This window comes from Orycteropus afer, unplaced genomic scaffold, assembly GCF_000298275.1.
Source record: "Orycteropus afer afer isolate SDZICR_OR568_19922 unplaced genomic scaffold, OryAfe1.0 scaffold00733, whole genome shotgun sequence".
Classification (NCBI taxonomy): domain Eukaryota; kingdom Metazoa; phylum Chordata; class Mammalia; order Tubulidentata; family Orycteropodidae; genus Orycteropus; species Orycteropus afer.
Genome location: NW_006922320.1, coordinates 898,539 through 924,363, shown reverse-complemented (window position 1 = coordinate 924,363; position 25,825 = coordinate 898,539). Strand labels below are relative to the sequence as shown.

Sequence of the window (25,825 nt, the reverse complement as noted above, 5' to 3'; positions counted from 1 at the left end):
CCACAACGCGAGCAGCTTGCAGTCTTGCACACTGGTAGTGCCAATAGAGAACCCGATGACCCGTAAGTGCCCATCCCTTCTGGACTACAAGGTCCAGCACGCATCGCGCCGCAGCGGTCTCCGCTTCAGGTCTCCCGCGCAATGGTCCCTGGGAAGTGAAGTCTCCGGGCGTGAAGAGTCCTGTCGCGAGGGAAGAAGGGAGGCATTGCTAGTCCTTGCGCGCTCCTTTAGCACGCTAGTTCCTGGCGGTGATTTGGGCCTCTCGCTCCCGCTCAGGGTTTTCACCGGCGGCGGGAGGAGTATGCCTCGCTCGAGTAAACTCCGGAGGGAGGAGGGAGGGGGAGAGGGGAGTGGATGGGGAGGCGGGGTCAGCGGAAGCGGCAGGTTGCTTCCTCTTTCTCCTGATCCTTCCCCGCCTCTCCCTGAGGGAGCGGTGGGAGGGGGAGGGAAGGGCAGAGGGAAGGTAGTGACACGTGTCAATCAACCCCCTCCGGGGGGCGCGCGCTCCGGGGCTCGCGCCGAGGGCTCGCGCCCCTGCCTCGTGCCTGCGCCGCTCGTATGTAAATGAGGGCGCGTGACGCGGGACGCAGATGGACAAGGGAAGAGAGAGAATGGCCGCTGCCGCCGCCGCTGCTGCCGCCGCCGCCGCCTCCGCTCAGTGCCGGAGCCCTCGGTGCGCGGCGGAGAGGAGAGGATTCCGGCGGGAACTCGACTCTTGGCGCCACCGCCTCATGCACTGTGTAGGTAAGAAAGACAAACCGGGCCCGGGCTCCGTGCGGCGCGGCTGCGCAGCCTGAGGAGTTTGGGCTGAGGGGCTGAGTTAATTCTCCCGTTTGGGTCAGTTCAATGGGGAAAGAGATGGGAGCGGCGGCGGCGAGGGCGGCTCGGCGCTCGCCTTTTGTCTGGAGCTCCTCGCCCGGCGCCGTCCGCGCTCCTTTGCCCTTTCGGCGCTCGGACTGCCCGAGAACTGTTAGTTCGGACCGGCTCGCCTCGCCCCGGGAAACCGCTTAGCGCGCCCGCGCTCTCCCCGAAACTCCTCGGCGCCTCGGGCGACCCTCAGTCCCCCTGTCATGAGGGAGGAAGCGGCCGGGTGGGTCGGTGCACAGGCAAAGAGGAAGGCGGGCTGGTTTGAGCTCCTCTGGCCGCATACACACCCCCTTCTCGCCGCCGGGGGCTGGGCCAGCTGGCAAGTCCGAGGACCTGGGGCCCGGAGACCCCTTGGGCATTCTCCGAGCTGGGGCCGCTGAGGGGCGGCGGGGGCGTTGCCGGGGGGTCAGGGGGCGCCCGACTCTGCCCTCTCGCGCTCGGCGGCGGCGCGGTGTGTACCCCTTTAAGAAGGAACCGCTCGAGCGCTGACGGTTGGGATTTGAAGTTTTTCCTCCCTCTTTGGAAGTCTGGACGGAATGGGGGGGGCGTTGCCATGGCAGTGGCACCCCCCCCCCCCGCTCTGTTTGCTGACGCCCCAAAGACTCAGGTCTTCTTTTACTGTCATGTGGATTCATCGGTGCCCACAGACAAACACACCACCTTCCCATCTCCCATCCCACTTCTTCCATTCCGCTTTCCCTTTTTGGCGGGGTCTGATTCGGTTCCCTTCAAACTTCGGGGCTTGGGGCTCTCGTTCTGAGATTTGTTCGCGGCGACGGGAGGTGGTGGGGACTCCTTACCTTGCTGTCGCCGCTGTTTTGCCTGGGAGACGAGTGCTTGGAGCTGCTGTCCAGCAGGTTGGTTTCGTGGGCCTTAAGGGGATGGGGGTGTGTTTGTTTTGGACGGGAGTTGTGGGTCGGAGAGTAGGGGAGGAGGTAGGACGGTTGTATTTGTCGAAGGAGTGCTTAGTGGCGGTAGCTTGCTCCACTCGCGTTTAATTCTTGGCATTTGGAGTTTGGGCAGTAACCTTAGTGCCTTAAGAAAACAACTCTCTCACCTTGTTTCTGTCTGCTCTTGCGCCACCTCGCGCGCCCCTTCCCCCCTCCCCTTTCAGGTTTGTTTGGTTAGTGCCCTGAGATCTTTGCTGTTTTCAGGAGTGAAAAGGAGATGGTAGTGGGGTAAACTGGGACAACTTCAGTTCAGAAATGTGCACTGCAGAATATGATGCCTGTAGGAAAACGTTCAAGAAGGAAGGTTCATCAGATTAGGTGATTTCTGGCAATTTACTATCGTTACCCTTATGCAATATATTTTGGTGGTATTCTACAAAACATTGATAGAATGTAGCTTAAGTCAAGTATTCGTAAGTGATTTTAATTCTTTTTTAAAAGTGCATAGAAATCTCAAAAAATTTAAAAAGCTGAATGTTAGTAGTGCTTCTTGAATGCAAATTGCCCCCCCTTTAAAGTAATTGCTTGTGTAAAGATTTTCCTTCCCTTTCCCCCAACCCACAAACCTGTTAAGTTGTTAAATCCATTCAGTTAGAGACAGCAGCTGAGAGCATTGTCACACTGGCTCATGATATTACTGTGTTAAATTTTGCCAAGGCACATCATGATTTGAGGATATCCTTGGTCAGTTTTTATGTTTTAGAATATTTTGACTTTTCCTCTTAATCTTTTTCTTGCTTGGATGCATTGTTATTATGTGCCTTCGAGTCCCACCGGACTCACAGTGACCCCTCCTTGGATTTCGGAGCCAGTAACACTGTGGAAGTAGTAGTGGCTGGGGGATTTGAACCGCCAGCCTTCTGGTTAGCAGTCAAGTGCCTTAGCCACTATAGTCTAATTTTAGGGAAGTGAAACAAAATTAATGAGATTTGATGGGGAAAAAAAGAATGAAAGTATCCTGCCTTTCCTACCTACATACTCAAGTAAGATTGGAAGACATTGAAAATTTACTGTATGTCCAATATGCAATCTCCATAATACTTTTATAATGTGATATGTAAGTATATTGTAGAGGGTAGTGTATGTGAAAGGAAATGTTCTGGGGCTCAAACTTTATTTGAGAATTACTTCTTGCAGTCTTAGTCCTCATCAGATCTAGTAAGATCCACCTCATGCTTTGATACAAATACTTACTGATTGGGTTTTCCGTTCTTTATGTGAAACACTTACACATAGAGTGATGTGAGATAAAATGTAGTGTGAATAATAGTTTTTAATTACCTTGCACTATTTATGTGTTTCCGACTCGACGGCAAACAACAACAACATTTATGTGTTCACATTCATTACATTCATTATTTTCTAAATATAGTAAGGCGCTCTGGTGGCATAGTGCCTAAGGCACTTGACTGCTAACCAGAAGGCTGTCGGTTCAAACCCATTAGCCACTCCTGGGAAGGAAGGTTGGGCAATCTACTTCTGTAGTGATACTGCCTGGGCAACCTGAGGAGGGGTCGCTATAGTCAGGGTCGACTAGAAGGCACACAGCAACAACAACAGTTACAAAAAAAAGTCATGTTCTTTTTCCTTTGTGTGTATTTCTGTATTGAATAATCTTTATTGCTTCATATCATTTTTATATGATCCTTTTTCTCTTTGTGAAGAAAATGATCTAAAATTCTTATTTTTAAATGAAATATGAACATTGTAGGTAGCATCTCAGGGTTGTATAGCAAATTAATAATGAACCAGTACAGAAGTGTTGAATTTCTGTTCTTAGCCTAACTCCCTAAAGTAGTTAGATTTATTTTTTTATAACTTGTATATAATATTTTAACTTTATAGGAGAAAAAACGTTTTATTACATGACTACTTGTAGTTAGCTGAAAAGCTAACATTTAATTCTTGATATGGAAAAAGAGACTCTATTTGTGGAGCTCATCTTTTTACTATTAGATTTGTGGCTACTTTGGGATTTATTCCTGTTTTTTCTCTTTTACAATTTAATTGAAGGGTGATCCTATAAGCTTTATGTCCCAGTTACTAGCTTTATTTGCATTGTGGTAATTTCTGTAATTTGATGATTTTTCTAAAATCATTTTATACTGTATAATTTTGAGTGTGCACAGCAAACAAATGTCTAGTTGCTTCTTGCATGTAGTGAACAGTATCCTACTCTTCAGTGTGATACGAAGTGAAAATGGATAAAGTCCTCGATCTTAAGGAATATGTAATACTATTCTGAATGAAACCAAACCCACTGTCCTCAAGTTCAATTCAGACTCATAGCGACTCTGTAGGGCAGAGTAAAACTGCCCTATGGAGTTTCCAAGGCTCTAAATCTTTATGGAAGCCGACTGCCACATCTTTCTCCCCTAGAGTAGCTGATAGGTTCCTGGTAAGTCATAAAATTAAAAATATGAAAGTCTAGAATAAAAGATATACCTGTTAATCTGACATACTTTGGTTCTATTTTATATTCTTTAATGATAATGCTTTATATGTTTTTACACGTTATGAGAACTTGCATAGTCGATTAGGATGTTTGATTTTGAAGTACAACAAATTTTTTTTTGTTTTTACGTCTTTATTTTGATGTAATGTAGGATTTACAAGGAAAGTTAGAAGAATAGTACAAGGAACTCAGAGATACCCTTACCCCTAATCTATCAATTGTTTTACCTGTTGCCCCGTTTGTTTTATCATTCTTGCTTTATATCTATTTATATATAATTTTGTTCTGAACCATTTGAGAGTAATTTGGAAACCTCATATCTCTCTTTACCTCTAAATTCTTCAGTGTGTAGATCCTAGGAGCAAGGACATTGTCTTGCATCACTACAATGCACTTATTAAAGCCAGGAAATTTAATATTGACTATTATTTAATCCCTCATCCATATTCAAATTTTATCTATTGTCCCAACAATGTGCTTTATGGCTTTCTTTTTCTCTAATCTGAGATCCACTCCACTCTAAAGAGCCAAGGTTTGTCACTCTCATGTCTCTTTAGTCTTTTAATCTTCCTCACATTTTCTTTGTATTTCTTGACCTTGACATTTTTGAAAAGTACAATCCAGTTATTTTGTAGAATCTTGCTCGATTTGAATTTGTCTGTTATTGTCTCATGACTAGATTGATTATGCTTTTTCGGCAGTGTGAACACTGAAGAGATGGTCCAGTCTTCTCAGTACGTCATTTATGAGGTTCATGATGTCATCTGTCCAAGTGTTGGTGGTGGTAACTTTGAAAACTTGGTTAAGGTGACTCTTTGTTTCTCCACTGAAAAATTATTTTTTTTAACTTATTAAATAACAACAACAATAGCAAACTTTCACCTATGAGTTTTAGCATTCATTGATGATCTTCTAACTTTAGTCTTTCTTCTGTAATCATTCTAAGGAAAGCTTTCTCGTATTTTCCATTATTTGTTTATTCATTCAAATATTTGTATATGAGCTTAGGGATTTTTATTTAGTGGTTAAATCTATTGTTTCATTGTTTTGATTCTCAGACTATCCCAGGTTTAGGCAGTGGGAGCCTCTTCAAGCTGCTTCCTCTGTAGTTTTTGACATGCTATCATTTATTCTTTGATTGATTTTTTGAGAACTTCCTTAGTTTCTGCCAAAACAAGGTATTCCAGGCTCATCTTGTACTTGATGCCATAGTCCTAACATTTCTGCAAGGAACCATCAGTCTTTTAATGAAAGATAGGTTTGGAAACTAGGTTCTGGGACTGCTTTTAAGCCTTATTTTTCTGATTCAAAACTGATAATTACTGTAGTTGTGATTTATCTAGGGTTCTGACAGCAAAACAAAATGGTGAAGATTGAATCAGAATCACATTATAAGTTCTGGTTCTTTCTTACATACCAGTGTTGTCTAGTAGAAATTTAATTAAGAGCCAAATACATAATTTAAAATTTCAATTTTCTAGTAGCCGCATTAAAACACATTTTATTTAGCCAAGCTTATCTAAAATATTATCATTTCAACATTAACGATAAAAAATATTGTGATCATTTAATTTTTTAATGCAGACACAGTTCATTTGATTGAGCTTTGCTTTTTATATATTGCAGATACTGCACTTTTTACAAATTGAAGGTTTGTGGCAACCTTGCATTGAACAAGTCCGTCAGTGCCATTTTTCCAACAGCGTGTGCTCATTCTCACAATATTTAAAACTTTTTTATAGTGCTGTTGCACACTATGGAGTACACTGTTGTTGTTGTTGTTGTTTGCCGTCAAGTCGGCCCCGACTCATAGCGACCCCTCCTTGGGTTTCTGAGGCAGTATCACTACGGAAGTAGGATTGCCCAACCTTCCTTCCGAGGAGTGGCTGGTGGGTTTGAACCGCCAGCCTTCTGGTTAGCAGTCAAGTGCCTTAGGCACTATGCTACCAGAGCTCCTATGGAGTACACTGTGTTGTTGTTGTTGTTATGTGCCGTCGAGTCAGACCCGACTCATAGTGACCCCTCCTTGGGTTTCCGAAGCAGTATCACTACGGAAGTAGGATTGCCCAACCTTCCTTCCGAGGAGTGGCTGGTGGGTTTGAACCGCCAGCCTTCTGGTTAGCAGTCAAGTGCCTTAGCCACTATGCTACCAGAGCTCCCCTGTAGTGTAGTGTAAACATAACCTTTATATGCATTGGGAAACCAGAAAGTTCATGTGACTCACTTTATTTTGATACTCTCTTTATTTTGATGCTCACTTTATTGTGCTTTCCTGGAACCAAACTTGCAGTATCTCCAAAGTATGCCTGTAATAAGTTTTCAAAATCCAGTATGTATTTATTGTGCATATCTCAGTTTTGATGAGGTGTTTCAGGTGCTTGGTGGCTGTATCTGCTTTTAAATGGCTACCATATTGGACAGTGCAGCTGTATTCTGTAGTGATTGCAGCCAACTTGTGATTACCATGGTCCCACATACTTAAAATATGTTGATCCAGCTAAATCTATAGCTTGATTTTCTTCAAATCCTTTATTTGTGTACTATAGTATGGCAATGAAGAATATAGGCTCTGGATCTGTATTCCTTGTCTTTGAATCCTTACCAGTTTGAACATTTCATTTCTCAGTCTTTCAGTTTATTTATCTGTAAAATGGAGATAATTATGTTGTTTGATAATTGTTAGTATATGTAAAGCACTTAGAACAGTGCCTGCCATCTAGTAAGCATTCAGTAAATGTTGTTGTTGTTGTTGTTAATGTGCCGTCAAGTCGGCCCCGACTCATAGCGACCCCTTCTTGGGTTTCCGAGGCAGTATCACTACGGAAGTAGGATTGCCCAACCTTTCCTTCCGAGGAGTGAGCTACTATTATTATTGATTTACACAGGTTATTAGCAGGTTTTCACTTTTTATCTTTGCCAATAGATTTTTTTCTAGTGGAAAGGCTGATGATAATAAAAAATCATATTAGAGGAAAGGATAGTAAAGGCTTGAATGATCTATATTCCAGGGTTATTCTAGACCTACAGAATCATAGAGTTTTAGAGTTACAGAGTAGCACTTAGTCTAACCTGAGATCAAAAACCATTTGACATTCTAAGCAATCTTTTAGTTATGTGGTAATTGAATACAATAAATTCATTTTTAGTTTATTTTTAAAATCTAGCATATATATCATCTTGAAGCTATGCTTTGTTGGTATCTACACTTTAACCCAAACCCACTGCCATTGAATCAATTCTGACTCGTGGCAACCTCCACTGGGTTGCCAAGGCTGTAAATCTTTATGGAAGTAGATTGTCTCATCTTCCTCCCATGGAGCAAATGGTGGGTTTGAACCACCGACCTTCTGGTCAGCAGCCAAATGCCTTACCTTCTATACCACCAGACCTCCTTAACTATTCTCTAGTCTTCCTATAGGCCACAACACTGTCTGAAAGCCATTTACAAGCGTTTGTAGAGTGGACTCTACATCAGACTACCTGCCCCATTGTAGTCAGTGGCCTTACTGGCAGAGGACATTATTTTCTTCTGTGTTCAACTTTTGTACAAGTAATAGAAGCACTTCATATAGCTTAACATTTAAAGATGGCATAGCCCAGAGAAATAAAATTCTTTAGAATCAACTTGACACACTTATTGCTGGCTGCTTTTTTTTTTTTTACCATATCACTAACTTCTGCCTCGTCCTTATCACTCTTGCTGTGTAAATCCCAGAATAGTAGGTTTACTTAGAAATTTATATTGATGGGTCAATTACACAAACACCTTGGCTGTACAACTGTTTTTCAAGCCCTAATTAATATTTTACCCATTTTAAAAAATGTGTAATTTGTGGCCCCTCTGATAACTTACATCCAAACCCAAAAATGAAACTCACTGCCATCACGTCAGTTCTGACCCCTGGCGACCCCCATTGACTTTCCAAGGCTGCGAATTTTTACAGAAGCAGACTGTCTTATCTTTCTTCCATGAAATGGATGGTGGGTAATAACATGTATCAGGCAAATGGAATGTATGGTGATGAGGTGTGGTTGAGAGGTCAAGACATGTGGATCCAAGTTTCTCTGTAAAGTGGGCATATTGATGAATTTTACACGCAAGTTTTGAAATACTGTGTATTCCTGGATCGTTTTATATTTGGAAGAATAAAATTCTGCTATTCTTGGGAGCAAACAGTGTGCAAATTTTGTATTTTTGCAGATGTTAGATACAGGCTACAGACTGGTCTGAACATAATGTAGCCTCATTTCTGCGTGGTGCTGTCTCTTCGTGCCCACGCTAATTCCCTTGGCTGGCTATGCATGTTTGCCCTTCCTTGATTGTGCATGTGATAAGTTGTTGTAACGTGTCCCCCAAGTTCCTCTGACTTGTCTGACTTCCAATCTTGGTCTTTGATTGTTCTACCACAGTGCAGTCCTTGGAGGAGCAAGAAAGGTATGTAGATTTTCAGATACATAACTTTTTCTTCCTCATTAGTAAATCCAGTATTTCAATTGTAATGGCTACTCTTCTGTGTGTGGGCTCCTTTTTCTTTTTTTTTGGATGGCATGTCTTCCTTTTGGCATATATGGTTAGTATTTGTTGTTGTTACGTGTTGTTGAGTCAGCTCTGACTCATAGCGACCCTGTGTACAACAGAATAAAACATTCCTTGGTCCTGTGCCTGCCCCACAATCTTTGCTATACTTGAAGCCCATCATTGCAACCACTATGTCAGTCCATCTCATTGAGGACCTTCCCCTTTTTTGCTGACCCTCCATTTTACCAAGCATGATGTCCTTCTCCAGGGAATGCCCCCTTCTGAGAATATGATCAAAGTAGGTGAGATGAAGTCTGGCTATTCTCCTTTCCAAGGAGCATTCTGGCTGCACCTCTTCCAGGACAGACTTCTGGCAGGCCATGGTACTTTCAGTATCTTCACCACCACAGCCCAAAAGCATGAAGTCTTCTTCAGTCTTCCTTATTCATTGTCCAGCTTTCACATGCATATGAGGCTATTGAAAATACCATGCACCTTAGTCTTCAAAGAGAAATTTTTGCTCTTCAGCAATTTAAAGAGGTCTTTTGCAGCAGATTTGCCCAGTGCAATATGTCATCTGGGTTCTTGACTGCTGTTTTCAGTAGTGTTGATTGTGGAAGCAAGTAATACAAAATTGTTGACAGCTTCAGTCTTTTCTCCATTTATCATGATGCTGCTTGTTGGTCCAGTTCTGAGGATTTTTGTTTATGTTGAGGTATAATGTATATTTCAGACGGTAATCTTTAATCTTCATCAGTAAGTGCTGCAAGTCATCTTCACTTTCAGCAAACAAAGTTGTGTTATCTACATATCGCAGATTGTTAATGAGCCTTCCTCCAGTCCTGCTGCCATGCTCTTCATCATATAGTCCAGCTTCTCAGGTTATTTGCTCAGCATACAGATTGGGAGCTCTGGTAGCATAGTACCTAAGGCACTTGACTGCTAACCAGAAGGCCAGTGGTTCAAACCCACCAGCCACTCCTCGGAAGGAAGGTTGGGCAATCTACTTCCATATTGATACTGCTTCAGAAACCCAAGGAGGCGTCGCTATGAATTGGGTCTGACTCCAAGGCACATAACAACACAACAGCATACAGATTGATTCAGTATGGTGAAAGGAGACAACCCTGACACACTCTTCCTGATTTTAAACCATGCATTATCCTCTTGTTCTATTTAACGACAGCCTGCTGGTCTATGTACAGTTTCCTCATGAGTGCAATTAAGCATTCTGGAATTCCTGTTCTTCTCAATGTTATCTATAATTTGTTATGATGCACACAATCAATTGCTTTTGCATGGTCAGTAAAACAGAAGTAAACATCTTTCTGGTATTCTTTGCTTACAGCCAAGATCCATCTGACATCAGCAGTGATATGCGTTATTCCATGTCTTCTTCAGACTCCAGCTTGCATTTCTAGAAGCTCTCTTGTCAGTATACTGCTGCAACCGTTCTTTGTTTGTTTGCAGCTTTTATTTTGAGTTGGGTGAAAGTTTACAGTGCAAATTCATTTTCCATACAGCAGTTCATATACATTTTGTCTCATGACATTGACTGCAATTCTTCACAGTATAACAGCTCTCTTCCCACTTCCTGCAATAGTTGCCTCTTCCCTGTGGTCTTCCCTCCCATGTACTTTCACCCACCAAGCTGTATGCCTGTACATACACTACCCTTCTGTCCTCCCTTAATTGATTGCTTCAAGTAGTGTATATACCTGATGTAAATGTTCACCCCATATGCTTGTCTGTTCTTTGGCTGGAAGCTACAGGAGTGAGTTCAATTCCAGACCTGAAGGGTGGCTAGGGGCCGTAGTCTCGGGGGGTCTCCCCAGGCTCTGTCAGACCAGCAAACCTGGCCTTTTTTTTTAATGATTTTGACTTTTGTTCTGCATTGTTCTCCAACTGTATCCAGGATCTCCTGCACTGATTCCTCTCTGCATGGTGACAGAGGTAGCTGGGCACCATTTAGTTCTTCTGGTCTCATGGTCATATAGGCTGAGGATCACATGGTGTACCAGTCCCTTGGACTAATTATTTCCATGCATCTTTGGTTTTCTTCATTCTTTTTTGACCTGGACAAGGAGAGACCCATCATTACATCTAGATGGCCATGTGCCAGCTTTTAAGGTCTCAGTCCTTACTCACCAAAGTAGGATGTAAAACAATGTTTCTGGGTACTCTCTAACTGCCATCGAGTTGATTCAACTCATAGCGACCCCTCCTTGGGTTTCCGAGGCAGTATCACTACGGAAGTAGATTGCCCCATCTTCCTTTCGAGGAGTGGCTGGTGGGTTTGAACCACCAGCCTTCTGATTAGCAGTCAAGTGCCTTAGGCACTACACTACCAGAGCTCCCAGTCCTAACTTTAGTATTCTTTAGATAGTCCAAGATAGTTTTTGTCTTTTTACTTCTCTTTTTGTACATACTGTCTCAAATTTTTGAGTATCTTATTACTGATATTTTTTACCCTACCCCTTTATTCATCTTTAAAATTCAGCTATAAGTTACAATCTTTACTGAAGTATTTAATGAAAAACAAATTTGAGACCTATTTGTCTCCATATTTAAGTAATAAACTCTTAGGGACAGGGAACTAAGTCTTTACAAGTTGTAGAAATTATTGAGAATTGAAGGGACTCACTTCCTTCCATAGTCTCTATCATTGTAATCTTAGGCACAAGTCTTTCACCTTTCATAGATAGGCATTTTTGAAATTAGGATATCTATCCTCAAATACTCACTTTTTTTTGGTGAAAAATGCTCTAATATATGTGTAGTAATGATTTCTGGACAGAAGAAATACACATTAGGGAATTACCAGCATGAAGATAATATTTAAGTCCATTAAAATGGATGAACATACTTAGGGGTAGAGAACAGTATAGATAGAAAGCAGTAGAGAGCTCAGAACCAATACATAAGGAATCTTCATGTTCATGGAAGAACTTTTACAATAAAAAAGTAATGCCATTGTTTTTCTAGGCAGGGAGGAGTGTGCCCCTGACCATGTATAGCGTTAGCAGATGCCAAAGGGGGCAGGGAGGCTGCATCTTCTGACCACCTCTAACCCCACAAGAGGAAGACAGACTCACCATCATGCTACCTTCCTCCAGCCCTTTCAAAAACCCTGACACTAACTGTTACTCCTGCAACACCCACCACCTCGCTGATGGATTTGATAATTCACTTCAGTGGCCACACAGAAGTCACAGATTATGGGGTTTATTAGGGAAGAAACAGTCTACAACTCAAGTTCAGAAATGCACTCAGTCTCTTGCAGACTGCCGTCTCTCAGCTGACGGTCTTTCTCAGTTTCTGTCAGTAATGCATGTCTCTCGAGGTCTTTCTCAACCCTGTGCATCTCTCGTGTCTGTCTCTCAGCAGCACATTTCTCTCAGCAGCATGTTTTTCTCAGCCAGGAGTCAGAGAGACTCTAGAGAGATGGGCTCCTTTCGGAGCCTGGCAGAGTGGCCAAACGAACCAATCCCAACATCAGAATTCTACACCTGAGAGAGAGCAAACTTCCCAGAAAATTACTTTGTGCTGCCCCCAAAAGAAATACCCCAGGTGGATAACTAACAGTCAGCAGCTACTCAGTTGCTTATGGCAAATTCCACTATGGAGTTCACAAAGACTTATGGGTAGAAAAGCCACACTATGTAATTTACTACACTGCAGCAGACAGTGTTTCTACATGCATATTTGTATGAGCTGTAGGAATGTCTTGGAGCTCTGGTGGTGTAATGCCTAAGGCATTTGACTGCTAACCAGAAGGCTAGAGGTTCAAACCCACCAGCCACTCCTCAGAAAGAAGATTGGGCAATTTACTTCTGTAGAGATACTGCCTCAGAAACTCAAGGAGGGGTCGCTATGAGTCAAATCGACTTGATGGCAGTGACTTGTTTTTTTGGTTTGGTATAAGAATGTCTGGGTGTATAGTAAAGCTGACAAGGGGCAAAATTGTGGTGGCTTCTTGGCCATAGCCAGCTACCCAGAGGGAGTGAGTAGTTGGACCTGTGGACTCAAGACCATGGTTGCAGGGGTCATCAAGCTTAATTGGCATAACATACTACACGAAAACATTGTTCTATATCCTGCTTTGATGAGTAGCGACTGGGGTCTTAAGCTTGCAAATGGCCATCTAGGTGCAGCAATGGATCTCTCCTTGTCTAGAGCAAAGATGAATGAAGAAAACCAAAGACACCTGGAAACATTTATTTCAAGGGACTGGTAGACCATGTGATCCTCAGCCTATATGACCATGAGACTAGAAGTAGTAGATGGTGCCCAGCTACCACTGTCAACTACTCAGAAGGAGATTGGTGTAAGAGATCCTGGATAGAGTGGGAGAACAATGTGGAACAAAACTCAAAATCATAAAAAAAAAAAAAAAAAGACCAGGTTTGCTGGTCTGATAAAGCCTGTTGGGACCCCTGAGACTATGGCCCTAGTTACCCTTCAGCACTGGAATTGAACTTAGTCCTGTAGCTTCCAGCCAAACAATAGACAGGCATATGGGGTGAACATTTACATATGGTAGATACACACTCCTTGGAACATCAATCCTGGGAGAACAGAACGGGAGTGTTTGCACAGGGAGACAGCTTGGGGCAGGAATGCATGGAAGGGAAGGACACAGGGAAGAGGTAGCTAGGGAGAGGAAGTGGGAAGAGATCTGTTACATTGTGGGGAATTGCAGTCAGTGTCATGAGACAAAATGTGTATGAACTGCTATATAGAAAACAAATTTGCTCTGCAAACTTCCACCAAATCACATTAAAAATTAAAAAAAAAAAAAAGGAAAGAAAAATAAAGCTGTTGGCCAAGTAGGAAAACTTGAAGAGAGTGGTATCACCAAAGCTGAGAAGAGAGAAGAATGTTACAAGAAAAGGTTGTTACATATTGCTAAGATGTCAAGTACCATGAAACAGTACAGTGTACATTGTTCTTTGCAATATGGAGTTCTAGATGACCCTTCCTGAATAAATTTCAACAGAGTGGTGGGGATGAAAGCCATATTATGATGGGTTAGGTAACGTGTGTGCATGTCGAGATAGCATGTATAGTAGAGTACTCATTTGAGAAGTTTTGTTTTGAGGAAGAACAAATAAATGGACCGGTAACTAGAAAGGGGTCAGGTCTAGAGATACTTGCTTTGTAGCTAAGAGATGCCATTTAAGATATTAAGTGAGATGATAATTTTTTCAATCTGTAATATTCATGATCCTTTTATATGTTCAGTTTAATCATGACATCTGATAGCAGCGTGATATGACTAATTAGATAAATAGGATGGGTGTGTTGTTTTAAATCACTGAAAGTGAACTCTTAACTTTTTTCTCTTTTTTTCCTTCAAGAAGTATTTTTCTAATCAAATCCATCACTAGGATATGATATATGTTGCATTGGTGTGATACATACTTTAAAGTAACCCCCCCACCCCGTTTAATGTATTGTTACAGGCAACAGTCAAGTGTGTTGAGTCCTGCTGTGTGCCAATTGATTAGGATGTAATTCTATTTTATTTCTCACTGGAAACTAAGAAATAGACTTAGGAATCAGGGATCAAAATACAAGCTGTTTTTTAAGTAAGGTTGCACTGGAGAACTTGGTTTGGAACAGAAGCCTTCTTCCCTACTTAGCTCTCTGAACTGAATTTAACCAGCCCAGTCCCAGGGAGAGAGCTGGAGCTGCGTAACTTCGGTAATACAGGGAAGCTTTGCCCTACTGAGTGAATTGCGTGTGATACACTCATTGGTGGATATGACCACCATCAAGGCAGAGGAGTAGAAGTTTGGCCATGCATGAAAAATGATCTTTAAAAAATTAATCCAGCCCACTAGGGACAACTATCAGGAAGTTGCTAATATTAGTCATTCCTCTTTCCTTTAGGACTGGATAATAAGGGGGAGCAAAAAGTGCAGAAACTTCCTCTAGAATACTTCCTTCAAGAATGTGAGAAGTGTTTGTGGGAGTTCCTATTTTGTGGGAGAGGTGGGAATTGTGAGGTGGGCAAAATATCTGACTGTTTACACTAGGAATAGATGTCAAATCTAACCCCTATTAAAGAGTTCACAATTATCAGGGATGTTAGATACTGTGTACACATGGGTCACCATGAGTCAGAATCAGCTCAGTGGTAACTAACAATAAGTATAATATAATATAATGTGGGACAGAGAAGGGAGCAATTAATTTTGACGTGAAAGGTCTAGGATGGCTAGGTTTCAAAGGATTGGGTGAAGGGAAAGGTCAGCAAACTTTCTGTAAAGGCCACATAATAAATATTTTAAACTTTGCAGGCCATATAATCTCTGTTGCAACCTTTCAATTTTGCTATACTGTGTGGTTTAAAATCAGGAAAGGTGTGAATCAGGGCCATATCCTTTCACCATACTTATTCAGTCTGTATGCTGAGCAAATAATTCAAGGAGCTTGATTGTATGAAGAAGAATGTGGCATCAGGATTGGAGAAAGACTCATTAACCACTTGCAATATGCAGATGACATACCTTTCTTGCTGAAAGTGAAGATGGCTTGAAGCACTTACCGATGAAAATCAAAGACTGCAGTCTTCAGTATGGATTACTCCTCAACATAAGGAAAACAAAATATAATTGAATCAGTCAACAACGTTATGGTAAATGGAGAAAAGATTGACATTGTCAAGGATTTCATTTTACTTGAATCCACAATCAACACCCATGGAAGGAACAGTCGAGAAATCAGACAATGTATTACATAGGGCAAATCTGCTGCAAAAGATCTCTTTAAAGTATTTAAGAGCGAAGGTGTCATTTTGAAGACTAAAGTACACCTGACCCAAGCCATGATATTTTCACTTGCCTCATATGCATGTGAAAGCTGGACAATGAATAAGGAAGATAAAAGAATTGATGCATTTGAGTTGTGGTGTTTGCAGAGAATTTTGAATGTACCATGGACTTCTGAAGAATGAACAGATCTATTTTGGAGGAAAGGCATCCAGAATGCTCCTTAGAAGTGAGAATAACCATTCTTTATCTCTCACACTTGGGTCATGTTATCAGAAGGGACCAGTCCCTAGAGAAGGATATCATGCTAGGTAAAGTAGAAGGTCCATGGAAAAGGGGAAGACTCTCAACGAGATGGATTGGCACAGTGGCTGTGATGATGTGCTCAAGCACAGCAAAGATTGTGAGGATGGTGCGGGAGTGGGCATTGTTTTGCTCTGCTGTACATAGGGTTGCTGTGAGTTGGAGGGGACTCAGTGGCACTCACAACAACAGTGCAAAGCATCCACAGGCAGTCTATAAATGAATGAGCATGGCTGTCTTCTAATAAAATTTTATTTACAAAAATATGTAGACTTGGCCTGTAGGCCTAGTTTGCTCATCCCTCAGTTAAAAGATCCAGCAGGAGAGTATGGGAGAGGGAATAGGCAGAAGGAACATAGAAGCAGAGATATTGAAGACTAAATAATTATATATTCTGAAACTATCTAACACTGGAGTGTAGGGTGGGAGTAGGAAATAGATCAGGAAGTACAGATTATGGCCTCTCTAAGGAGGAAATTATGAACCTTTGAAACAAGCATGATCAGATAAATCAGGTTATTCTTTATGAACATCTGTTGTTGGTTCAGGTTTGAAAGTTATTTTGTGTGTAACAGTTTTAAGAAGGTTAAATTGAAGCAGTCTTTTTCAGGCTGCAAAAAGGGCAAGGAGGCTGCATGTTCTGACCTCCTAACCCCACAAGAAGAAGACAGAATCACCATCAGCAGCCCAAGGCATGTCCCTGTGAGGCCAGACATGCTGCCTCCCTACAGCCCTTTCACCAACCGTTCCTGCCAAAGCACCCACCACCTCTCTCCTGGGTTCGATAATTCACTGCAGTGGTCACACAGAACTCACAGATTACGGGGTTTATTAGGGAAGCACCAAGCTACAGTTTCAGTTCAGGAAGAATGCTCAGTCTCTCTCCCAGCCCAGTCTCTCTCCTAACAGTCTCTCTCCCAACAATGAGTGTCTCTCGGTGTCTCACTCAGCAACGGCTGTCTCTTGGATCTCTTTCTCAGCAGCGCATGTCTCTTTCAGCAGCACGTCTTCTTCAACCAGCAGTCAGAGAGAGACTTCTTCTCCCTCTAGGAGGCTTCCTTTTTAGCCTGGCGGAGTGGCCAAACTAACCAATCATAACATCAGAATTCTAAGCACCTGAGAGAAAGCAGGAACCTCCCAGTCAACAACATTATGGTAAATGGAGAAAAGATTGACATTGTCAAGGATTTCATTTTACTTGAATCCACAATCAACACCCATGGAAGGAACAGTTGAGAAATGAGACAATGTATTACATAGGGCGTTGAGGGTCTTCCCCTTTTCCATGGACCTTCTACTTTACCTAGCATGATATCCTTCTTTAGGGACTGGTCCCTTCTGATAACATGACCCAAGTGTGAGAGATAAAGAATGGTTATTCTCACTTCTAAGGAGCATTCTGGATGCCTTTGTGTTGCGCCCAACAGAAATACTCCAGGTGGATAACTTTTGCAGTCAGGAGCTCCTCAGTTGCTCACAGCAAATTCCACCAGCGTTTACAAAGACTTATGGCGAGAAAAGCCACACTACGTAATTTACTACACCGCATAGGCAGAACTGGGGAAATGAGTAGTAACTTTTTCAACATATTAATTAAAATATAAATATATATATATATCATTAGTATTTCTTCCTGTTCCTGGACAATTTGAGAAATAAAGAGAAAAATAGATGATAACTTTTGTTACTGATAAAGACCAGGTTTTGTGGGATAGTCAGGTGGTATGACATAGACAAACTTATCTACCCCATCCTAGGTAATACTAGAGAAGCAGAGTAGAATATGAGCTCTCTTCAGGTATGATCTCTCTAAGTAGCTCACTCTCAAGCGCAAAGCTAGAACTGAACTCTGCTTAGTTAGGTATCTTTTCCTAAAATTACCAGTCATAGAAGTTACTTCATTTCCCTAGGAGTAAAGACCCAGCATGCATCTTTCCTCATAGAAAAGGTACTTCTCCTCTAACAGTCAAGATTTCTGTAGGGTTATATCTGAGGGTGGAATCCTTGGATGGCTCAGATAGTTAAGCATTTGGCTACCCACTGAAAGGTTAGTGGTTCGAATCTACCCAGAAGAAAGCCCTGGTGCCCCCTCTTCCAAAACAAACTGGTTGCCATTGAGTCAGTTCTGACTCATGGTGACACTATGTGCGTCAGAATAGAACTGCTGTCCATAGGGTCTTCATGGCTATGACCTTTTGGAAGCAGATCACTAGGCCTTTCTTTCAAGGCATTCCTGGGTGGCTTTGAACTGCCAACTTTTTGGTTAGTAGCCCAGTGTTTAATGTTTGTACCACCCAGAGACTCCTTCTGAAAGATCACAGCCTTTGAAAAGCCTATGGATATGCCTTAGTTCTCTAGCGCTGCTGTGACAGAAATACCACAAGTGGATGGCTTTAACAAACAAATTTATTCTTTTACAGTTTAGGAGGCTAGAAGTCTAAGTTCAGAGTGCTGGCTCTAGGGGAAGACTTTCTCTGTGTCTCTTGTTCCTAGGAGGATCCCAGCCCAGGAACCCTGGGTCCAAAGGACACATTTCACCCCTGGCTCTTCTTTATTGGTGATAACAGGTCTCTGCTCACTTCTCTCTCCTTTTATCTCTTGTAACATAATTTCAGGGAAACACCCCCTTACATTGGATCAGGGCTTTGATAGGACTAAGGGTGTTGCAACCCACCCTTAATCTTTTTATATCTGGCTTATCATACCAGATCACATCATGGGGTATCAATACATAATTTCTAAACCATTGAGAATCATGGCTCAGCCAAGTGGACACACATTTCGGGAGGACACAATTCAGTCCATGACATTCCACCCTTTGGCCTCCAAAATCCATGTCCTTGCCACATGCAAAACACTTTTACCTCAGCATATCATCCCAAAAGCCTTAAATCAATTCTAAGTCCATCCTGGGGCAAAATTCTTCTTCACCTATAAAACTAAAATACAAGTTATCTACTTCCAAAGTACAGTGATGGAACCACCAGAGAGCGGACTATTTAAGAAGGTTATTGAGCTAACGCCTGCACCTGCCTGCAACTGCCTGTGAGATTTGGCCAATTAATCTGGGTCACAGGACCCTGACTTGAGGCCTAGCTCCACCTTAAGAATGCCCCTTTCAGGAAGTATAAAAAACTAAATAAGTGAGGCAATTTGGCATCTTTCCCATTCCACGGGAAAGACCTGTCTCCCCTCTTCTGGAGATACCCTTTGCTTTTAACAGCCCTCCCCACTTGTGGAGAGAAGTCCATTTCCCCTCTGGAAACATAGTTTGCTTTCAGTAAAGGCTTGTGTGCTTGTGTGATTGGTGTTTGGCTGAGTTGGTCAAGCCACCACCAAATACCATCACTTGCTTGAGGATCGCCTGGGACTGCCTGCCTGTGGATCGCTCACTTGCTGAGATTCTTCCTGTGAGTAGGGTGAGGACCGAGAAGAGGGTTTCTTCGCCCAGATAACAAACCTGCTCCACCGGGAAGCTTCCTGCCTTAAACCACTTAGCTCTCTTGCTCCTTGGGCCAGGAAGCCTACAGCGTCATCTCGTGCCTCTCTCGTTTGTGTGAGTTCTGATACCAGTGCTGCTGCCATCTCTGCCCTCTCTCTGCCATGTCTGTTGTTACAACTCTCCTCACTTCTTTCTGAGCGGAAATGAGAATTACCTTGTGCGTCCATAATTCCACCAACAGTCGCTTGTATGGAATCTAAACCTTTAACTGTTGTTGTTGTTAGATGCCATCAAATCGGCTGGAACTCATTGCAACCCAGTGTAGAGCAGAATGATATACTGCCTGGTCCTGCGCTAGCCTTACAATCTTTGCTATGCTTGAATCCATTGTTAAACAACCATGTCAGTCCATCTCATTGAGGGTCTTCCCCTTGTTCACCAACCCTCTACTATGCCAACCATGATACCCTTCTCTAGGGAATAATCCTTTCTGACAGCATGACAAAAGTAAGTGAGACAAAGTCTGGCCATTCTTGCTTCCAAGGAGCATTCCAGCTGCACTTCTTCCAGGACAGATTTTTTTAGTACTTCTGGCAATCCATGCTTTGTTCAGTATTCTTTGCCAACACCACAATTCAAAAGCATCAACTCCTCTTTGATCTTCCTTATTCATTGTTCAGCTTTCACATGCACGTTGTTGTTGTTGTTGTTATGTGCCATCGAGTTGGTCCCGACTCATAGTGACCCCTCCTTGGGTTTCCGAGGCGGTATCACTATGGAAGTAGATTGCCCCATCTTCCTTCTGAGGAGTGGCTGGTGCGTTTGAACCGCCAGCCTTCTGGTTAGCAGTCAAGTGCCTTAGGTACTACGCTACCAGAGCGATTGAAAATGCCATGGCTTGGGTCAGGCACACCTTAGTCTTCAAAGTGACGTCTTTGCTCCTTAACACTTTAAAGAGGTCTTTTGCAGCAGATTTGCCCAGTGCAGTATGACATCTGATTTCTTGACTGCTTCTATGGGCCTTAATTGTGGATTCAAGTAAAATAAAATCCCTGACAACCTCAGTCTTTTCTCCACTGTGATGTTGCTCATTGGTTCAGTTGTGAGAATTTTTGTTTTCTTTATGTTGAGGTGTAATCCATACTGAAGACTGTAGTTTTGATCTTCATCAAAGTGTTTCAAGTCTTCTTCACTGTGAGCAAGCAAGGTTGTGCCATCCGCAGTTTGTTAATGAGTCTTCCTCCAATCCTGATGCCATGTTCTTTTTCATATAGTGCAGCTTCTCAGATTATTTGCTTAGCATAAATTAAATTATTAAATTATTTGCTCAGATTAAAATAAGTATGGTGAAAGCATACGACCCTGACACACACCCTTCCTGATTTTAAACTGTGCAATATTTCTCTGTTCTGGTAGAACAGCAGCCTCTTAATCTATGTACAGGTTCCTCATAAGTACAGTTAAGTGTTCTGGATTCTCATTCTTCACAGGGTTATCCGTACTTTGTTGTGATTCTCACAGTCAGATGCTTTTGCATAGTCAGTAAAACACAGGTAAACATCTTTCTGGTATTCTTTGCTTTTAGCCAAGATCCATCTAACACTAGCAATGATATCTCTCATTCCATGTCCTCTTCTGAATCCAGCTTGAATTTCTGAAAGTTCTCTGTTAACATACTACTGCAGCCATTTTTTGAATTATCTTCACCAAAATTTTACTTACATGTAATATTAATGTTGTTTTTGTTAGGTGCTGTCGAGTCGTCTCTGACTCATATAAACCCTGTGTACAACAGAACGAAACACTGCCCAGTCCTGTGCCAGCCTCACAATCCTTGCTATATCTGAGCCCATCGTTGCAGCCACTGTGTCATTGTATCTTGTATAGGGCCTTCCTCTTTTTCACTGACCCTCCGCTTTTATCAAGCATGATATCCTTTTCCAGGTAATAGTCCATTTGACAACATGACCAAAGTAGGTGAGATGAAGTCTGACCATTCTTGCTTCCAAGGAGCATCACAGCTGCACTTCTTTCAGGACAGATTTGTTAGTTCTTTTAGCAGTCCATGGTACTTTCATTATTCTTTGCCAGCACCACAACTCAAAAGCATCAATTCTTCTTTAGTCTTCTTTATTCATTGTCCAGCTCTCACATGCATATGAAAGGAAAAAAAAAAAAAAAAAAAACAACAACTCACAGTCATTGAGTCGATTCCAACTCATAGCAACTCCCTTTGGGTTTCCAAGGTGGTAAATTTTTACAGAAGTAGATTGCCCAGCCTTCCTTCCACAGAGTGGCTGGTAGGTTTGAACTGCCAACCTTCTGGTTAGCATTCAAATGCCTTAGACACTATGCCAGCAGAGAGCTTGGGTTAGTCTAGGCCCACTTTAGTTTTCAAGAAGACATCTTTGCTCCTTAGCACTTTAAAGAGGTCTTTTGAGGAAGACCCTCAGTGAGATGGATTGACACAGTTGTTGCAGCAGTGGTGTTATTTATCTCAATAAATGGAGAAAAGATTGAACTTGTCAAAGATTTCATATTACTTGGTTCCACAATCAACACTGATGAAAGCAGCATTCAAGAAATCAGACAGTCCATTGCACTGGGCAAATATGCTGCAAAAGGCCTCTTTAAAGTGCTGAAGAGCAAAGATACCTCTTCGAAGACTAAGGTGCACCTAACTCAGGCCATGGTGTTTTTAATTGCCTCATATGCATGTGAGAACTGGACAATGAATACGGAAGACCGAAGAAGAATTGATCCTTTTGAGTTGTGGTGTTGGTGAAGAGTACTGAAAGTGCCGTGGATGCCAGAAGAACTAACAAATTTTTCCTGGAAAAAGTGTAGCCGGAATGCTCCTTGGAGGTGAGAGCGGCCAGACTGCGTCTCACCTACTTTGGTCATGTTGTCAGAGAAACTGTTCCATGTAGGATATTATGCTTGGTAAAGTGAAGGTCAGCAAAAAGGGAGAGGCTCTCAACGAGATGGATTGACACAGTGGCTGCAATGATGGGCTCAGGCATGGCAGGGATTGTGAAGCTGATGCAAGATTCAACAGTGTTTCTTTCTTTTGTACATAGGGTCACTATGGGTCAGAGCTGAAGCAGTGGTACCTAACAACAACAAAAACAACATACTCGGAGTTCTCTTTGGCTTTCGTAGACTCGTTTTTATTTTCTTCCCCTTTAACTTGAATTTTCATTGGCTCAATTGATGGTCTGTTCCACAGTCAGCTCTTGGCCTTGTTCTCACTAATGATACTGAGCTTCTCTGTTGCCTCTTTCCACAGATGTAGTCAGTTTGATTCTTGTGTATTCCATATGGCGAGATCTACATGTACAGCCCCCATTTATGTTGTGGAATTAAGGTATTTGCAGTGAATAAGTTGTTCTTGCAAGATTCTGTCATATAATCTCCTGTGCCATTTCTATCATCAAGGCCATATTTTCCAAAGTACCAAAGTTGCTGCTTTGCTTCCAGCTTTCACATTTCAATCATCAGTAATTATCAGTACATCTTGATTGCATGTTTGGTCGATTTCAGACTGCAAAAGTTGATAAAAAATCTTCTATTTTTCTTCACCTTTGGCTTTAGTGTTTGGTGCATAAATTTTTGAGTATAGTCGTATTAACTGGTCTTCCTTGGACGCATATGGATATTATGCTACCACTGACTATATTGTATTTCAGAATGGATCTTGAAATGTTTTTTTTGATGATGAATGCAACCCCATTCCTTTCCAGTTTGTCATTGCCTTGTGATTGTCCCATTCAGAATGGCCAATACCAGTCCAAGAGTTGATGCTTTTGAATTGTGGTGTTGGCCAAGAGCACTGAAAATACCATGGACTTGTCAGAAGAAGGAACAAATATGTACTGGATGAAACGCAGCCAGAATGCTCCTTGGATGTGAGAATGGCCACACTTCATCCCAGCTACTTTACTTTGTTATCGGAAGGGACCATTCCCTGGAGAAAGGCATCATGGTTGGTAAAGCAGAGGGTCTGTGAAGAAGGGGAAGAACCTTAATGAGGTAGATTGACACTGTGGCTGCAAGTATGGAGTCAAGCATATTAGGGATTGTGAGGTAGGCAAAGAACTAAGCAGTGTTTCTGTTGTTCATAGGGTTGCTAAGAGTCAGAGGTGATTTCACGGCACATAACAACAGAAACAACAATGCTTTGATATTCGTGCACTCCATTTCATTTTCAACAACATCCAGTTTTCCTAGAGTTACACTTCTTACATTCCATATTCCGATTATTAATGAATATTTGCCACTGTTTCTTCCATGTTGAATCATGCTGCATCAGCAAATAAAAGCTTCACTCCAGTCTCGCCATTTAGGGTCCACTTTAGGGGTAGGCAGCTCTTCCCCAGTCATGTTTTTAGTGCCTTCCAACCTGAGTGGCTCATCTTCCACCAGTATATCAGACAGTGTTTAACTGCTACTCATAAAAAGATTTCCAGTAATATATCAAACACTGTTTCACTGCTCTTCATAAAGTTTCAGTGGCCAGTAATTTCAGAAGTGAATGGCCCCATCAGTCTTCCCTGAATGTCTTAGTCTGGAAGCTCTGCTGAAACCTGTCCACTATGGGTCACCCTGCTGGTACTTCAAATACCAGTGGCATAACTTCCAGCCTCACAGCAACATATAAGCCACAAGAGTATGGCAAACTGACACACGAATTGTGGGTCTTTAGTATTGTTGTTGTTGTTGTTAGGTGCCATCAAGTCATTTCTGACTCATAGTGACCCTATGCACAGCAGAATGAAACACTGCCCAGTCTTGTGCCAGCTTCATGATCCTTGCTATACCTGAGCCTATCGTTGCAGCCACTGTGTCTATCCATCTCGTTGAGGGCCCTCCCCTTCTTCATTGACCCTCCACTTTACCAAGCACGATATTCTTCTCCAGGGAATGGTTCCTTCTGATAATATGACCAAAGTAGGTGAGACGAAGTCTGGCCATTCTCGCTTCCAAGGAGCATTCTGGCTGCACTTCATCCAGGACAGATTTGTTAGTCCTTTTGGCAGACCATGGTACTGTTAGCATTCTTCTCCAACATCACAACTCAAAAGCATCAACTCTTCTTCAGTCTTCCTTATTCATTGTCCAGCCCTCACATACATAAAAGGCAACTGAAAATACCATGGCTTGGGTTAGGCACCCATTAGTCTTCAAGGAGACCTCTTTGCTCTTCATCACTTGAGAGAGGTCTTTTGCAGTAAATTTCCCCATTGCAATACATTGTCTGATGTCTTGATTGCTTCTTCCATTGGTGTTGATTGTAGAACCAAGTAATATGAAATCCTTAACTTCAATCTTTTCTCCATCCACTGTGAAGCTGTTTATTGGACCAGTTGTGGGGATTTTTGTTTTTTTCATGTTGAGGTATAATCCATACTGCAGACTGTAGTCTTTAATCTTCATCAATAAGTACTTCAAGTCATCCTCATTTTCAGCAGGGAAAGTTGTGTCATCTGCGTATCACAGGTTGTTAATCAGTCTTCTTCCAATCCTGATGTCACATTCTTCTTCATATAATCGAACTTCTCGGATTATTTGCTCAGCATGCAGGTTGAATGAGTATGGTGAAAGGATACAACCTTGACACACTCCCTTCTTGATTTTGAACCATGGAGTATCCCCTTGTTCTGTTAGAGCGACAGCCTCCTAATGTATGTACAGGTTCCTCATGAGTATAATCAAGTGTTCTGGAATTCCCATTCTTCTCAACGTTAGCCATAATTTTTTATGATTCACACAATCAAATGCTTTTGCATAGTCAGTAAAACACAAGTAAACATCTTTCTGGTATTCTTTGCTTTCAGCTAAGATCCATCTGACATCAGCAATGCTAGCCCTCCTTCCACATCCTCTTTGGAATCCAGTTGCATTTCTGGAAGCTCTTTGTCAGTATATTGCTGCAACCCTTTTTGAATTATCTTCAGTACGATTTTACTTGTATGTGATATTAATGACATCATTCAATAATTTCCACATTCTGTGGGATCACCTTTCTTTGGAATGGGTACAACTGACTCGTCCAGTCAGTTGGCCAGGTAACTGTCTTCCAAATCTCTTGGCATAATCCAGTGAGTGCCTCCAGCGGGGTGTCCATTTGTTGCAACATCTCAGTGGGTATTCCGTCAATTCCTGGTGCCTTGTTCTTCACCAGTTCCTTCAGTGCAGCTTCACCTTCTTCTTTCAATACCATTGGTTCTTGATCATATGCCATCTCCTGAAATGGATGAAGATCAACCAGTTCTTTTTGGTACAGTGACTCCATGTATTCCTTCCATCTTCTTTTGATGCTGTAAAAATGGCGAGGAAGCCACATGTTCTCACCTCCTCTAATCTCACAAGAGGAAGACAGCAGTAACCCAAGGCCTATTACTGCAAGGCCAAACATGCTGCCTCCCTCCAGCCCTTTCACCAACCATTCCTCCCAAAGCACCCACCACCTCTCTCCTGGGTTCGATAATTCACTGCAGTGGCCACACAGAA

At 42.3% G+C, this 25,825-nt stretch overlaps 1 protein-coding gene across 1 annotated transcript in view; it reads left to right on the top strand.

Annotated features, from left to right (window-relative positions):
- Nucleotides 1-590: 590 nt before the first annotated feature.
- The window catches only part of LCORL (ligand dependent nuclear receptor corepressor like), a 289,005-nt gene continuing 263,770 nt past the window's right edge, over nucleotides 591-25,825 (top strand). Inside the window, exon 1 of the mRNA XM_007957356.2 lies at nucleotides 591-744. Within this exon, the coding sequence (XP_007955547.1) occupies nucleotides 591-744 (154 nt within the window). The remainder of the gene's footprint in view (nucleotides 745-25,825) is intronic.